The sequence below is a fragment of the Hippoglossus stenolepis genome, chromosome 9 (assembly GCF_022539355.2).
Source record: "Hippoglossus stenolepis isolate QCI-W04-F060 chromosome 9, HSTE1.2, whole genome shotgun sequence".
Classification (NCBI taxonomy): domain Eukaryota; kingdom Metazoa; phylum Chordata; class Actinopteri; order Pleuronectiformes; family Pleuronectidae; genus Hippoglossus; species Hippoglossus stenolepis.
In genome coordinates, this window is record NC_061491.1 from 27023776 (window position 1) to 27040630 (window position 16855).

The 16855-nt window shown below is 44.2% G+C and overlaps 1 protein-coding gene across 1 annotated transcript in view; it reads right to left on the reverse strand.

The window, feature by feature from the left end:
- Positions 1 to 15638, reverse strand: part of rasgef1ba (RasGEF domain family, member 1Ba) — a 74749-nt gene extending 59111 nt beyond the window's left edge. Inside the window, exons 1-3 of the mRNA XM_035166724.2 lie at positions 15276 to 15638; positions 7145 to 7192; positions 214 to 267 (exon numbers count right to left, since the gene is read on the reverse strand). Coding sequence (XP_035022615.1) covers positions 214 to 267; positions 7145 to 7192; positions 15276 to 15344 — 171 coding nt within the window. The 5' untranslated portion in view covers positions 15345 to 15638. The remainder of the gene's footprint in view (positions 1 to 213; positions 268 to 7144; positions 7193 to 15275) is intronic.
- Positions 15639 to 16855: the final 1217 nt, after the last annotated feature.

Consider the following 16855-nt stretch of genomic DNA (forward strand, 5'->3'; position numbering starts at 1 on the left):
CACACACACACACACACACACACACAGCATCGTGGACATCTGTTGCTGCTTCTGGGAATATATATCCTCAGGAATTTGAGGTTAATTGAAATTCCCACAACTTGCTGTTTTTCCATTAAAGCCGTCGTCAGCGTGACGCCCTCAGAACCCGAACGTCCGGACTTTGCCTGCGTCACGTTGCGGTTACAGAAAGTTAAAGTGCAGGTGACTCACCAGTCTGTTGTCACATCGCGCTCTCTCGTTGTTTAACGTCCCAAAAATAGTCGTCTGCGGGGAAAAGAAAGACGAGAAACATGGTCAGAAGCTAACATTAAATCAGAAACATGTAAATTCAGTACATCAGGGTTGTTTCGTGCAGTGGAGCAAAGAAATCGTACTGTAAGGTCATTGAATTTCAAGGCCTCAAAATGAATTACGCATAATAAAAACTGCACATGTGGCCTGTTACACAACAACAGGATTCTATTCAATATCTGTGGAAGTCTCTAGAAGTGCTTCATGGATGAGAGTTATCAGCTTTCACACGGACATGAGCTGAAGCAGCATGACGTCTGAAGTGTTCGCTTCTTTTAAGGAACATGGAACAACTAAGACAAAATGTAAAACTAGAGTTAAACATCTCCAGAATCGCTGCTGCAGGCTCCTCGCGCTGCTCGATTCATCACGTTCCTCAGTCGAGTGTATCGGTCAAAACTAATCCAGCAAACTAAAGCAAATAAATCTATTGGCACAAAGCAGCGACCGAGCAGAAACCTGATGAGCTGTGGGGCAGTGGAGGTGGACGCCACTGACGGCACGACGGGGGGAAAATTATGGCGCTAATAAAAACGTGTGATTTATTGCGGCGGGACAGGTGCCTTCGCCCAGAGTAACGGTCGTCATCTGCGTTTAATGTGCAGCAGAATGTGGGCAGCACACACGGGCTAATTAAAGTCGAAGCGTTAAACGGAGAAAGAGCCGACGGAGCAGAATGAAAGTGCTTCTCTCCGCAGGTCACGTGACGACCCGACGCTGACACAGAAGACACAGACCACCAGACGAATACTGAGAAAAACTGTGGATTGTGAGAAAGAAGAGAAAGAACCAAGTGATTAACAGTTTGTCCCAGGAATCAGAGACGATGAACAAATATCTCCTCTATGTTTGTGCCGAGGGAATTATGAGGTGCAGACACAAATGACTGTGAAGTTTGCTGAGTCACTGGGGTGAGATTCATAACTCTGCAGAAAACTGCTGCTGCACGAGCAGGAAAATGTTTTAATAGATAATTCAGACAGGTTTTTACTGAAGATGTTTTCATCAGCGAAACTAGGTTGAACTATGGATCAGGGGAAGAACCGTTTCAATTACGGTGCGCATCCAGATTTTTTATCAGTTTCTTTATCGTTGTGAGATACTTTTGTTTTCAATAGAGATTTGATTTCTTGCTCTTGAAGACGCCTAAATGGTTTTTAATCTGCACAAAATTTCACAAAATGGAACTAGAATGTCACCCAGAAGAGCTGAAATCACTCAGAAGAGCTTGACATTCTCAATTTGGGAAATTTCGTGCAGATTAATAAACATTGCTGCATCTTCAAGAGCACGAAATCAAACCTTTCCTCAAAACAAAGGTTCCCAGTCCGCTTCTCTTTATTCCAGCAGAGAATACAATCGAGCGGAAGCGACTCTGCAGCCACGCGCTGCAGTCAGGGTGGGCATTCACTCAACTTTAATCTCCTCAAGTTGAGCACTGGCAGGGATTTATGAGTAAAAGCCCACGGCTGCATGCTGTTGCATAACTCAGCCTATTAGCCGACATGTTTCTCTGTGACACACAAACAGGAAATCAATGGGAAAGGCCACGTTGATGCTGCCACACTGGATGTTGTATTCATTCTGCTTCTGGTCGAGGCAACACGTGAACATGTGTTCGATGGCGTGTAGGTGTGTGTGTCACGAAATCCTTTTTCTTTTATAGAATATGTTTTTTTTTTTTAAATAATACGATCGAACATATGATTCAGAGAGAAAATTACTAATCTCTTCTGAGGAATTGACGCCATAATAACATATAGAGATAAATCCTCTTAAAGCATATTAGCAACAAGAGGGATTATGCTGATTAAATCATGGAGGTTTGCATTATCTAGCCCGAGGATCAAGAGATCAACTCATATTTCACAAATTCCTAATATAGCCTTCTTCTCCTGGACAAAGCAGCGACACGAGCCGCTGTCAAAGCTCCGCACTCGACCACGTTGGCTCGGATCATTCCCAAACCCGAGCAGCCACGTAATGACCGATATAATTTACGAGCTGTTTGGATAACGTCTGGTTCATTTCTGCTCTTTATCAGATGACCTCCTGCAGCGGGAGCGTGACCGGCGTAATCTCCGAGCTTTCTGACCCTCGGCCGTGCCAGCGAACCGGCTGTTCCCTCCCGTCACTTAGTCCTGATGGTTATTAATTCAGGCTCAGGCCGAGTTATGCGAGTCGTTTACTGGGCAGCGCGGAGACTAACTGAGAAGAAAGAACAGTGAGAGGTCATCAGATGTTTAGGAATTATGAAGGAGAAGCAGAGAGAAGTCACACTGCAGCTACTGGCGTCCGTAGGTAGTGTCACCAGGGGGCGATCAAGATGGTTTGGCTTCACTTTTGTGGAGGTGTCATGTCGTCCATCTTTATTTAATATGGTTATTAACACGCAACAATACTCGTGTACGTACTCGACGTGTCTCAACCCTGTCGGTCATTTGAAAAGTAAAAGTTACTCATGTTCACTGGACTTTCAACTTTCTACAGACTTTATACCAGAGGACCAGGTGGAGAGAATCTGCAGAACCTCCGGAGGTGCTCACTCTGCGGAGGATCTCCGGAGTTCAGGTCACGTCTGGAAGCAGCTTCACATTACGACTGACAACTAGTCACTGTTCAAACGGCTCCAAGGTTCAGATGTCGGAGCAATTGACAGGAACAAATAAATAGAAAGGCTGGGTCACAGAGTCAGGACGCAGTAAACAGACGCTCGTCCAACATCTCTAACGTCCACTCGGCCTCTCGGCGTTTTCATTTCCAGTAGCGCAGATAATCGCTTCGGGGACTCGGACCTCAAAGCGGCGCTTCTCCCTCTGACCTTTGACCTGTGACTTGTGACAACTACAAAGCTGCTGAGGGAGGCTGACCACCAGGAAGCCGCCGCTCTGCGACATCTGAGGGAAACGGGACGATTATCTTGATGAAGGCTGCTCTGAACTGCAGCTGACCTGGTTGAATTTACTATTTTTTACAGCTGAACGGAGACGTCGAGCCGCTGACCTCCCTGCCCCCCCTCCTCCTCCTCCTCCTACATGATTACTCCTGCAGTTGTATTCTGTTGCATAAAACTACGTCTAATTAGTAATCAATGTTTTTCTGTTTTGCATTTATTAGAATCGATCCTCGTCTCTATTTGATCCCAGCGTCAGATTCTGGTCACAATTTTCCTCTGCGACTGATATTTTCCCTCCTGAGACGTCCAGTAAATCTCTTTTTGTCCTTTTTTTTTCGATTCTCTGACCACGAGCTGTGCACGGCCGTCACGTGACTCTGTTACAAAGCCCGGATCAAAGTCTGTGTGGTTTCTGGACAGCCGCTGCCCTGCCCTAGATTGAAAAGACTTCTGAATCACGTGACCCCGGTCCGTCCGTCATTCACCGTGAACCAGGTCAGCGAATCAGGCCACGGCGCTGCGGAGCGACCGTGTACTCAGAGCCGGGCGTGTAGTTTTGATATTTGTCCGAGAGATTGACTGCATGTTTCATTTGGCTTCTACACCGTTCTCTAAACGCTCACCGCGATTACAGTGACGGCTTAGAAGGAAAATGAGACACAAGAATGTCAAAACTGCAGCGAATCTAAATGAGTGAGTGACCTTTGAATTCAACATCAAATTACACACAGTCAGTCCTGTCTGAGTTCATCAAGATACAGGAATTATTCTCATTGGTTAAAATGTCAAAAACAAATGAAAATTCTCTCTTTCTTTACAGACTCACATCCTGTATTTAGATATTGTTTCTTCCTGCTGACAAACAAACCAATAAACAAACAGACAAGAGTGAAAATGTTAAATATCCAGAATGTCACTCAGCATAAAGTCCACAGATCTCAGTCTCCTTCTTTAAACCACATTTAAATTCATTCAAATGTATCTGCACCAAATTTCACACACACTCGTCGGTATCAGTCCCATAAATGTGCCCGTTTTGTTTTTTCCATCAAGATCCTTGAATTATTCTCTGAAAGAAAAAGTTCTTTCTTTGCCACTGTCACATAATCCTTCTCACAAACAAACAAACAGACCAACAAACAGGAATAAGAACAGAAATGTCCCCAGGAAATTGTTTATTTCACTCACAACCCCGAAGAGTTTTTGTTTCTTCCCTTCCTGTAACATTGTGAGACTCTGATCTCCCAGAGAATAACTCCTCATCATTATGAAAACAATCAGACACATCTAGAGGACTGATATCTATGAGTGTGTGAGATTTGGTGCAGCCTGATTGAATCTGAGGGGCTTTTGGGCCTGAGCTTTATTGTGAAGTTGCAGTTGTCTCTAAAACGATCCATTTTACCGTCTAACTGATGTTTGTCTAACGTCTGACGGATCAGATCCGTGCAGCTAAAAACAGCTCGGTCCATAAACAAAGGCAAACATCACTGAAATGAATAATCTCAACCTGCGACGTAAAGAAAACATCCTCAGTCTAAAACCACCGTGTCTGCATCCGGCCTCGTATTCATTAATAAAACTGGTCCCTCAGTGAAGATTCTTCTTTAGACTAAAAACACAGACGATCAGCAAACAATCAGTGTTTACCTCGTCCTAGAAAAGGAAAACAGAGCTGACTACACCATGTTTGAATTGGAGAATAATCCCGTGGGCTTCATTGCGGCGATGGCATGCATGCTGTAGGTCTGCGGAAATAAAAATTGGATTATTCCTCTGGAGGAAGCCTTGTAGGAAGCAGATTTGTCAGCTGACGTGGAGAAGGGGGGGTTGTGTTTGTGTTTCTTGTCCTGTAGGGGGCAGCGATCCCTGGAAAAATCGATGTTTGACCCATGAATGACCCCATTTCCTGACTTCTTCTGTCACATGACATCTTATGATGGTGAATCATTTCCTGACTTTTCTTTTATCACATGATTTCTGAACGATATTAGAGATGTCTCTGTTTGTGGACCTTGAACCTTTGACCTTTAACCAATCAGCTCTAAAAGTTAATCACCTGGAGATAAAACTCCATAATAATCTGTCCATCTGGTTTTGAGTTATTCTGCACGCACACACACACACACACACACACACACACACACACACACACACACACACACACACACACCCTGCTGCCGTCATGCAGGATAATCAGCTTCTTAGAATTACAACAGCACTAAAGGAGCATCTTGATTCAGTTGTAATACTTCCTGTGATAATATGACACAACGTTTTTCCTGCGAACAAACAGTCACAGTCTGAACCTGAGGATCTTGTGATTTTGACTCAGGACATTGGTGTGAAGGATGAAGTATTCGCTGCCTCCGCTGACTTGAGGTCTGTGGCTTTGTGGCGGTTTGTCATCGTCCTCCGTCTCCTCTCCGTTTGTGTTTAGTCGCCTGAAGAATTTCTTAACACCCGTGAAACCACCGGTGCTCAGAGCCGAACAGAGTCGGTTCTGTTTCCACCGGCCCTCCGGTGTTTCCCGTCCGTCATGGAGGTTCGGTTAAATGACACGTAACAAGCTGGAGGTGAATTTAATACTCGTTTCTCTCTTTAACCCTAAAACTGTGACCCACTGACACACAAATGCGTCATTCCAGCTTTCAGAAGCTCTGACCAGGGAACAAAAGCCCGGCGCTGAGCTCATGCTTCTCAAATGATCAGCGCCATCATTTTTAATACTTTTAAAATGTAATACTCGCAAGACCGACGGAGGGAATCAGGAGCGAGAGCGAGATGAAAGACGCGTTCGGCCGCGTTCTCAGACGGAGACGGAGAATCAGCCCGAGTTCAAGAGGCAGGACGTGTTTTACAGAAATATCAGAGTTCTGTTGTCTTGTTCCAACAAAGGTTTCATGGATGTAGTTATACGATACGATGGAGAGAGAGAGGACGACATTAAACGAGAAGAAAGTAAGAGGAGAGGGGGGAGACAGGAGTCAAACAGAGGGAGAAGATCAAAGGGGTGGCCTCCAGCGTTCAACCCTAAACGTGTGTGTGTGTGTGTGTGTGTGTGTGTGTGTGTGTGTGTGTGTGTGTGTGTGTGTGTGTGTGTGTGTGTGTGTGTGTGTGTGTGTGTGTGTGTGTGTGTGTGTGTGTGTGTGTGTGTGTGTGTGTGTGTGTTATACCATCTTCAAAGACGTTCAGCAGTTGCCCTCAGCCCATTAACCACTGAAGCTAAAACCTGGTCCCCCTCAGTTGCCAGCGTTGACTTGAGAACGACCAGAATATTACGTCACATGATGCGATCTTTGTATTTTATAACATCCTGTCGCTGCCTCAGATGATGAATTGTTAATAACAGATTTCTGTGTGGCAGCAGAGGAGATGAACAAACACGTCAGATACGGTGAAGAACCATACAAACTAACGAGACGCACGTCACTGCTCAGGACCTCGTGAATCATCAGCCAGTAGCGTCTGAGGTCAAAGGTCACCAGAGGTACCCATGGGACTCCATCACAGGACGACCTGGGATGGAGTCGAATCAGTGTTTCAGTCCGCCGCTGTGGTCATGTGATGTTTTGTGTACGCCGAACCAACTCAATGGTACATTCTGTACAGTCTGTGTGTGTGTGTGTGTGTGTGTGTGTGTGTGTGTGTGTGTGTGTGTTTGGTGTGTGTGTGTGTGTGTGCGCGTGCAGAATGTCTCTCAGAGGAACACATTGTTCCACGAAAGACCAACATCCCACACGTCTGTGCTCTTAAAGCATCACAAATATGTTTAACCTGAAGGATCCAAACGTTATTCCCTGAAAAACTCCATCTCCCAGTGGATGTAAATCAGCTCTTTGTGCGTCGACTGACAAACAAACAACAAACAAAGAGACCGACAGTTTCACGCTGGTGAAAGCGTCACGTCTGACGGAGGTAAAGAGTCATTTCAGGTCTCAGACGTTTACGTACCCTCTGTTTGGACGGAGGCCTCAGGCCCAGAGGAGGTTGACTCCGACACTGCAGAGAGGGAGAGGAAGACAACATCACGTTAGTTACTAGAATGGTTATTCTCACATGATATATGAAGTTACATATTTGTTCACTTGTTTTATAGGAACATATGAATGTGGATGGGGACTGGGACCATTATTAGGAAACGGGAATTTGACTCCTTTCCAGAGAATTTGCGAAATATCTTTGTTTCCTCTCAATATTTCTGTTTACATCGGTTGCCAGAAAAGTGGATTTGAAATGTCAGTCACTTAATTCCTGCTCTTTATATCATTGTGGTCAAGTTATGGGTTCAAAGCCGAAAAGACCATCAGGCCAGTGGGAAATGTCCCGTTGCTCCAGATGTGCAGTCCACCACTGGATGTGGATCTAAGAAGCAGGAAGATTCATTTTGTTCCTTGAACAATAATTGGTCTTCCCCCGTCGACACTTTTCTGTTGCATTAATGTCACTTCCTAAACGCTGCAAATGCAAAAATGCAAAATAGCTGAACTGCAGCCGTTAAGATGAATGGAGCCATTAGTGATTCTCAGAGATGAACATGTTGAGTTTTTACACAGAGACGACGACAACCAATCCTAATGAATCTTAAAAAAATGACAAGAGAAACACACACATGTACACAAAAATACACACTCAAATACACACACACACACAGCTCTCCATGTACACGTCCACACATCAATCACATACATGCACATGTTCATACACACAGTTTGTCACCCAGTGTAGAGTTATAGTTTGTACAGACACACACATGCACACACACATGCACACACACATGCACACACACACACACGCACACACACACACACACACACACACAGCTCCACCCCAACACATATATTATTTGATCCACAGAGGAAGCAGCATTAAACCTCCAGGAGGAAACGGTGGATTTGATTTTACGAGCGGCAGCATCTGGAGATTTTTGTGGGGGGGGGGGTTGCACGGTGTTAGAGGAGAGGGGGTGCAGGTGTGAGACTGGACGACTTCTCGTATTCAGGTTTCCGCCGACGGGTGGATGGAGATTTATTTGTCCCACAGCTGATGGATGGAGGCTGAGACAGGATCTTTTGACCTTTGACACAACGAGTCTGGAACCTGACGCTCGCTGCTGAAGAACCAACCTCCAGGAAGATGGAGGGTTTTTATTTGTTTAATTAACGGACTCAAAACAGTTTTACAAAGATCGTAACATGATTATTTATAAGCATCCAACAGCCTCAGCTCCCACAAGCCTCAGAGCTTTAATGTTCTAAACGTCTTGATGTACAAATAATTCATGGGTTTATAAATCCGTTGGAGGCTAAATGAAGACGCTGCTGTTCATTCTTCTTTTAATTAAGGATTTTGGGCTTAACACACCGTGAGTAATCGTTAGATAAAGTTTTTACTGGCTCATTTGTGTGTTTGTTTTAATAAAAACGTTGCGTCTCTTCGCTTCACGTGAGCATTTTTACATTTTCACCAAAGAGCTGATGCAGAGGTGTTGAAAAGAAAGTCTGGTTTCCACAGGCAGAAGAAACGTCTCGGTGGAAATCAGATATCCGTCAAACAGGATTACTGCAGGAGCCTATGGAGCACAACATCTGGGAAGGTTGCAGGGGGGGGGGTAAGTCAGCCACATGTATTGTAACACACTGCCCCCCCTACAGGCCCGCTGCTGCATGTTAGGTTCTAACTTTCTCCAACTAGGAGGACACATACCTGCAGTAAAGACCCACAACAGACGCCCTGTAAATTCACCCAAGATGCACCACACTGCACAAACTCATAGAAATCAGTTTCCTAATATAATATATGAGTTCTTTTCTTTAATATCCATGGATCCACCTGACTGACGTCTTCATCTGCGTCTTCTACGTGTAGGACACAATTTTCCTTGCGGTGAATTCTGTGGACAATATTCCTGCGTGTGCCCCGAGAGACACACGCTACCTAAAGAGACATTTGTACCTGACACGAAGACAATTTATCACATTTTGTCTCAGTAAAATTATTACTTGGAATGAGCATTTAAAATTCTCTCTAAACTTTAGAGCAGCTTTTTTATCTTTACATGAAAGGAAATGTGTCAGAATAAAAAAGAAATCAAATACTGGAAACAAATTAAGGCTCAAACTGCACCGAGTTCGTTTAGAGTATAATCTGAGTGGTTCTGCTTTCATCGCAGTGCGCGCAGTCATTTGTCCTGAAGTGATGAAACGGCTGAACACAGATTATAAATCACTTGTGATTTCAGTACGGAGCAAACAAAGGATTCACTTTATGACCTGTTTTTTAATGAATTGGGCAAATATCCGAGATATCAACCTTCATTCCGCCCAGAAAAGTTTAAATGTCAAAGCTTCCCATCGCAAACTTTCCCTCCTGACCTCTCTTCACCTCCACTGTGTCATTATCTCGTTAATTCCATGCAAACCAAAGAGCAAATATATCATCCATATCTTATGATGCCGCCTTCAGCCCAATCAGACGGGATCTTCATTCCACGGCTCGACTTCACAGACGTCGCTTTGAGTCAACAAGCAAATCGTGTTCCCCGAGTCTGACGGAGAAGATCTGATTGTTCGGAACAGAAGAGATGTGTTTCATCATTTTTGTCCTTTTTTTGTTTTTACTGCTGCAGACAATTGCCGTGACCTTTGGAGGAGTCGTATACAGAGAGAGAGAGGAGAGAGCGTCACGGTGTCTGTGATTGAACACGTCTTTGATGGGGGACGAGGTGAGGGGAAGGTAGAGGAAAATGAGAAGGGGGGGGGTGAGGCGGAGAGAGAATGGCCTGGTGTCTTTGCACATCTGATCACGAGCTCAGAACATTTTGGTTCCTGACATTTCAGACGTCTCATGGAGGTTTCTGATATCTGTCTCTTTTCTAAGATTCACGTCAAACGAGAAGAAATATTTTGTGGAATAAAGAAATGGAAGAAATGTGTGAATCTGCTGATTCTGTTCTACAGGCTGAATATTCTCTTCGGAGACGTGACGGAGCTGAAACCGAGCGGAGAGTTGTTGTTTTTCTCAAATGCACAGGAACCGGCCGAAATGCAAAGTCCTGGTATCGGTTCAGTATCTCAAAGGGAAAAAGGAATCAAAACGTCTCTAATCGCAAACACGTAAAAGATAAAGAGAGAATCTCAGTTCTGAGTTCACTGTTAATTGGTATTTTACATTTAACTGCACATTTACTCCACTTCAGCAGTTTGTGTTTTGGACAAGAGGCCGTTAATGTCCGTCATCCTGAGTCAACCACTGTAATCTGCTAAATCTGTCCCAGCGGGCAGAGACCTCGGTGACCCGTCGCCGCTGGAGCCGCTCGCCCCTGCAGATGAAACGTGCTCGCCCTCTGTGGAAGGTCAGACGCAGAGTGTGTGTGTGTGTGTGTGTGTGTGTGTGTGTGTGTGTGTGTGTGTGTGTGTGTGTGAGTGTGTTTAAAGGTCACACAGGACCTCGGTGCATCAGCCGTCCCGGGGTAATGATGTATGAGGTGTCGGTGGGGCCGTGGTCATTCTGTTGGGGGAGTCGCCCTCACAGGTCAAGGTCAACTCCGTGGTCACATGGTTCCACACTGACACTAACAGGAAGTCGTAAAAGGCTTGAAAAAAATGAAAAAAGTATTAAATTCATCTTAAGGGGGACATGCATGAGACATGTTGACTCTGTGTGCAAGGTTTCTGTGCATGATGATTTTTAGCAGATGATGATTTGAAAAACACACACACAGATCTTTACTGTGCACAACATTAAGTGTGTGTGTGTGTGTGTGTGTGTCTGCAAGTGTCCTGATTTTCTGCAGAGACGCAAGCTGCTATCAACAAGCACATATTGACCAGAGACCCCCTGGTTTGTGCTTATGTAGAATTGTACGTGTGCATATGCAGTGGTTGGTTCTGCAAATAACTGTGTGTGTGTGTGTGTGTGTGTGTGTGTGTGTGTGTGTGTGTGTGTGTGTGTGTGTGTGTGTGTGTGTGTGTGTCTGCCAATGAGCCGGTGTGTATGAGACACTGTTATGTGCATATGAATGGCGGGGGGTCTCCTCTTCCTGAATGCAGAGCGCCTCCAGAGCATCTCATTGCTATTCATGTGAATGAGTCTCCTGGAAATCAAACCACAGTCAAAAGCATATTTGCACAGAGTTAAAAAGCTGGAAGAGAAATCCAGCAGAGTTTCCTCTCAGATGAAATCGGCCTCACTCCATCGAGTCGCCTGATGTTTACAGTGCAGCTGCACGGAGACGCTCCCACCGTCGCCTGTCAGGCTTCTCCAATTCGCCATTTGTACTTTTCTGCTCTGACCTTTTGACCTTAAGCTGCAGAACTGATTAAAAACATCGAAAGCTGTGGTTTTACAGTTAAGTTGATTCCTCTTCTCATCTGAGAGTCAAACCTTCAGCAAACGTTTACTAATTCCACAAACGTCCGTCTGTATGTGGAGCAAATATCTTCACGAAGCGTTCTTCTACTCGACTTCACATTTGGTACGTGAACTCCTAGTGGTCATGGGAGGTGCAGCGCCGAGTTCGGTGCGATTCGGACACGTGACGCGTTCAATCAAACATTGACTGTAAGATCTTCAGTGCAGATGAACCAGGCAGGATGAACACAAGGTTTTCTACCTTCACTCTGCACATCACGTCCAGCATGCAAACAATAGAAAGTGACAGTTTATAGTAGAAGTGTTTCTAATGACGACTCAGCTGGCTCCTTATATAATGACTGACAGCTGGTGACGCCTCAAACGTGAAGCTCCTTATCACTCGACTCCCTCCCAGCGTCTCCCTCCCTCCTTCCTCTCCTCCTCCTCCTCCTCCTCCTCCTCATCCTCATCCTCCTCTCGTCACGTTCCCTCCGGGATCATGAGAGGACAGTTGTGATTTGAGTTCACTGAAGGACTGGATGTCTGTGTTCACACCTTTTCTTCACAGAAGAGGATTTGTTTTCAGTTTCAGCTCTGAGCCCGAGAGCGACTTAAAGAAGAAACCACATCCAGAGACAAACAGATTATATGAACAATATCTGCTTGAAAGCACAGTGCGTCCTCTTCGTGTCCTCAGCTCTCGGCTGCTGTGACGTCCTGAATTCACCCACATTTTGTCCAAAATAACAAAACATGCAACACAAACAACACACGACCATTAGAGAGAGACTTCTAAGGTTTTTAAATGCAGTAAAAATCACGCTTGTACAGATACTTGTGTATTTAAACATTCTCAACAGCACTGGAGCAGAGTCCTCGACCTGCTGCTGAGGCTGAACCTTTCAAAACCAGAAGATGTTTCAATGAGCAGCTGATTTTTTTGTTGTTCTTCTTCACAAGATCGAGAATAAAGGAAGAAATGTCACATTTAAACGTCTGTTTCCTCCGAGAGTCGATGGATTAGATCACAGTCTCTCTCTCTGGACTCCAGTCGACCAATGAGCTGCACGTGGATGTGTGTTGCACGCTGCCCCCGTGTGGTGATATCACATAGTAAATACATGAACTGGAAAACTGACAGAAATCATGGAAAACTCCTCAGATTAACACTAATAATAATAATAATAATCTTTATATAGCCGAGCACAGAATGCAGCTCAAGGTGCTTTATGTAAAACAGAATAGAACCAGCAACCTCTCAGTTGCCACCACACATGTTTAAATTCATTCATTGTACATAAGAGTTTACATAATAATAATCATTTGCAAGCAAAACATTACTAAAAACTATTTATAGTTACATCACATTTGTTTATTTACTTTACAAGTGGTAGAAATGTGAATCTGTGAACCTGCAGGTTTCTGGTGAGAAGTTTATTCTACACCTGGATTTTGTTTGACGCCATCTGATTTTGGTGTTTTGCCAGAGAGACTTATCCCAAAATATGATTCTATTCAAGCTTTTAATATCAGTGGAAAGGATCAATAATTATCAAAAGTGCCCAAAAAGAATCGTTTATATTAACAATAGTCAAAGTAGCTTTTGAAAGTTGTTGAAGAAGTAAAGTTCAGTTTTCTTGGCGCCGGTATCCGGCAGCCATTAGAGGAGTAACGGGGGTCGACACTTGATGACAAATCGCTGCGGATAATAGGAAATCTGCTCGCTCTCGTGTTTGGCACATTCGGGAGGAAGCGCAGCTGTTTGTCATGAAGGGAGAAGAAGGGGCTTCATCAACACTCAACCCTCCGCCCGGCAGGAGAAACCCTCTGTGACGAGCAGTTATCTTTGAGTGACAGCTCGCTCTGGTGGGACCTTCCACCGAGTGGCTCTCCTCCTGCAGCTGCCACTTTCCTGCATAGAAATCCAGTCCTGATGTCGATGTGGAGACGTGAGGCAGCAAAGTCCGAACAGACGGAGTTTTTATTTATCTACAGTGAAATGTTTGTGTGACAAAAAAGCAGCAGAGCATCTCTTCAACAGATTTCATGGCTGAAGGCGGAATTGAAAAAAAAACGTGGATTTATATAACGCGTGTGAATCTAATCTCTGTCCCCCGGTCGATCTGGTCATCATTTAATTTCCCCAGAAGTTCCTGCGATGATCCTCTTCGACACATTTCTGAGATGATTTTAATACGCGGCTCTCACCCAGTGTGTGCTCAGCAGATTGAGATGATGCCCGGTGGATTAACGGTCCCGCGGCTGCAGTGGATTACGGCTCCATGTGGGTTTTGTATGTGATGGGGATGAATATAAAAAACAGTTTTTCTTCATTTTGAGCCCGTGTTACGCAACAGGTCCCGATTTTTCAACAGACAGACGCTAAAATTAATCGTGTTCCCTTTTGTTTCATCAATGGAATCGGACAGAAAACGTCACATTATTACACGTCATGCAAAAAGTAATCGGCTCATGTTCTTCCTCGTGCATCTGTGTAACTTTTACTTTTACTAACAACAATCCGGGACTGCTGGTGAATATAGAGTTAGTAAACATATACATATCTTCACTGATTTGTAGGAGTGGCGTTGCTGAGATGCTGAAAAAACTGGGTATGATCAAAGATACTGTTGTTTTGGAGACGTCTTCCCTGTTTTACCTTCTCAACCCATGTTCTCTTTTGCCTTTCGTCAATTCAACAGACATCCATCTATTTTCTACTGCCTCTCAGAGCCCAGGAAGCCAGATAATAAGGGTCCCAGCAACACTTTCCATCTCTTGGGGGATCGTGAGCAGCTCCCAGTGCAGATGGGATCAGGTTTTATATGTCATTGCAATTTGTCTTGTTACGTGTATAAAATAAAGACAATCCACCCATCACTTGTCTGATCAACAACCAAAAAGTAATTTCACTAATCACTTAATTCATCAGTTTTCATCAGTTGAACGATTTAAAACACGAAGACAAACCTTCAGGGTGACACATCAGACAAGGAGCCCAAAAAGTTCTGCAGTTTTTTTCTATTTTTCAACAAAAAACACATTTCACAGCAGATTTATCCATCAGCCCGTGAAGAGCTGAATAAAAGTGAACGGTCCTGAGGCAGAAGAACAAGCAGGTGCAGTGTGTGTGTGTGTGTGTGTGTGTGTGTGTGTGTGTGTGTGTGTGTGTGTGTGTGTGTGTGTGTGTGTGTGTGTGTGTGTGTTGCACAGTGTAAGTGTGGCACACTGACCCATATACTTGAGTGTTTCAGCCATTTATCCCCTGAGACTCTGCTTCCTGGCACCAAGTTACAATGAAAATCTCAACATAATCATCCTAAAATTATTCTTGGCAGATAACTGCAAATATCATAGAATCAAATCTGCTCCATGTCAGAGGAGGAGAAAAGAAAAAACCCACAAAGTGAAACAAGCTGGTCACAAACTCACTGTGAGCAGCAGCAGCAGAGATGAAGCACACGCTCGTGTTTTAGGAATATTACAGGTCAATTTTTCAAATGACCATGAATCCGCAGCAACATGCAGGATAAGCATCAGATAAAGATCTGAGCTGAGTCCAAACCTGGAGCAGCATCACTGTTAAATGAAGAGCTGCACCTCCTGGCAACTGTCAATCACAGGGAGCTGCCGCAGCCTCCCGTTGCCATGGAGAAGTGATGCCGTGAACATGCAACCTGGTGATGGATGAATATTGGTGATAGATGATGAGAGAACTTCAGCATCTTACCTCGAACAGAGGCGCAGCGCTCTTGTCTGGAAGTGTGCAGCCCAGTAACTCAGACAGGAACTTTGCCATAGAGGTGAGAGGAAGTGTTCCTGAAGTATTCCTGAAATCTTCGGAGTGAGCAGAATCAACAGGTGGACTTCTCTGATGCGTTCAAGGACCCTGGGCACATTCCCCTTCTTCTTCTTCTTCTTCTTCTTCTTCTTCTTCTTCTTCTTCTTCTTCTTCTTCTTCTTCTTCTTCTTCTTCTTCTTCTTCTTCTTCTTCTTCTTTTATTCCACTTCTCCTGCAGCTGCTCCGGTAAACCCTGCAGAGAGGAGGAGGAGGAGGATGAGGAGGAGGAGGAGATGTGCAGCTGGATGCAGGATGAAGGTGCGAGTCCAGCGCAGTGAAGCTCTGTGAAGCGTTGAGTGTTGAAATCCTCTGAGCAGCGACGTGGTGGTGGGGGGGGGCAATGGGAGGGGCCGAGCAGAGGCTGTGTGGGCGGGACCTCTGGTGTCAGGTGGTTCCTCGTCCTCCTGATTCATAGAGAGAATAAACCTGGAATCACATCACCATGATTAAACCTCACATTCATTCTGTGTCACACTTTTTAATCTCAGTATTTTATGCTTTGACCACAAATTAAACCACAATTAAATGTATTTTAATAGTTTATTTTGTACGGTTCGACACACAGCAAATCCAGAAAACACATGCAATTAGAAAACCACACGTGCAAATCAAGAAAACAACTTCATCAATTTGTTGACACACAAAAGGTCACAACACGTGAAGATACAGAAACGTGCTGCGAATCCATAAATGAACCTTCAATGATTTGTGTTTTACATGTGTTGTGACTTTTTGCAGCGCGTTGCTTTATTGTTGAATTATGACTTTTGTCATGTGACCACATCTGACCGTGATGCATGTGTTTGTCTCGTGTTTTTAAATGTGTGATTTATTCATCAGAATCTCATAATTCATCTGCAGCCTCTCTGCGTGTGTGTCCCGGTGGTTTAGACGCCTCAGCAGGCGAGAGACGATTCCAGTTTGGGTTCATTAGATTCAAACAAAAACAAAAGGACTCAGTGATTCGTGCAGCAATTAATCTGAAAAAGCTTGTAAATCAGATGTAAATCTAATTTTCACATCGTACATCAACACGAGGTCGGGGGGGGGGGCTGCAAAGCCAAAATGCAAATGATGAAAACAGCAAATAAAAGACCAATAGGGAAGATACAGCTATAGCATATTACAGTTGTGATTTCAAAATAAGACGTGCAGCATTTAGGAAAATAGGACACAAAAGGGATAAACATATTTCACTCATTAAATATTCATTTGTAATTGTGTTGCTGTGTCTGCTCTTGTCCTAAAGGCATCATATTGTAATCTATATCAGAATCCTAATTTAATCCCATGCATCATATTAATCTGCTGGAGAAGGAAAAAGGTTTCCACTCAGGGATTCAACAGGATCTTAATGCAAACTGAACATTAAAGGATCTGTTCACTTCATCATCTGAGGGAAAAAAACCAGGAGACGAATCTGGAAGGAAATTAATTTTGATAAAAAACGCAGAAACGCAGAAAATGAT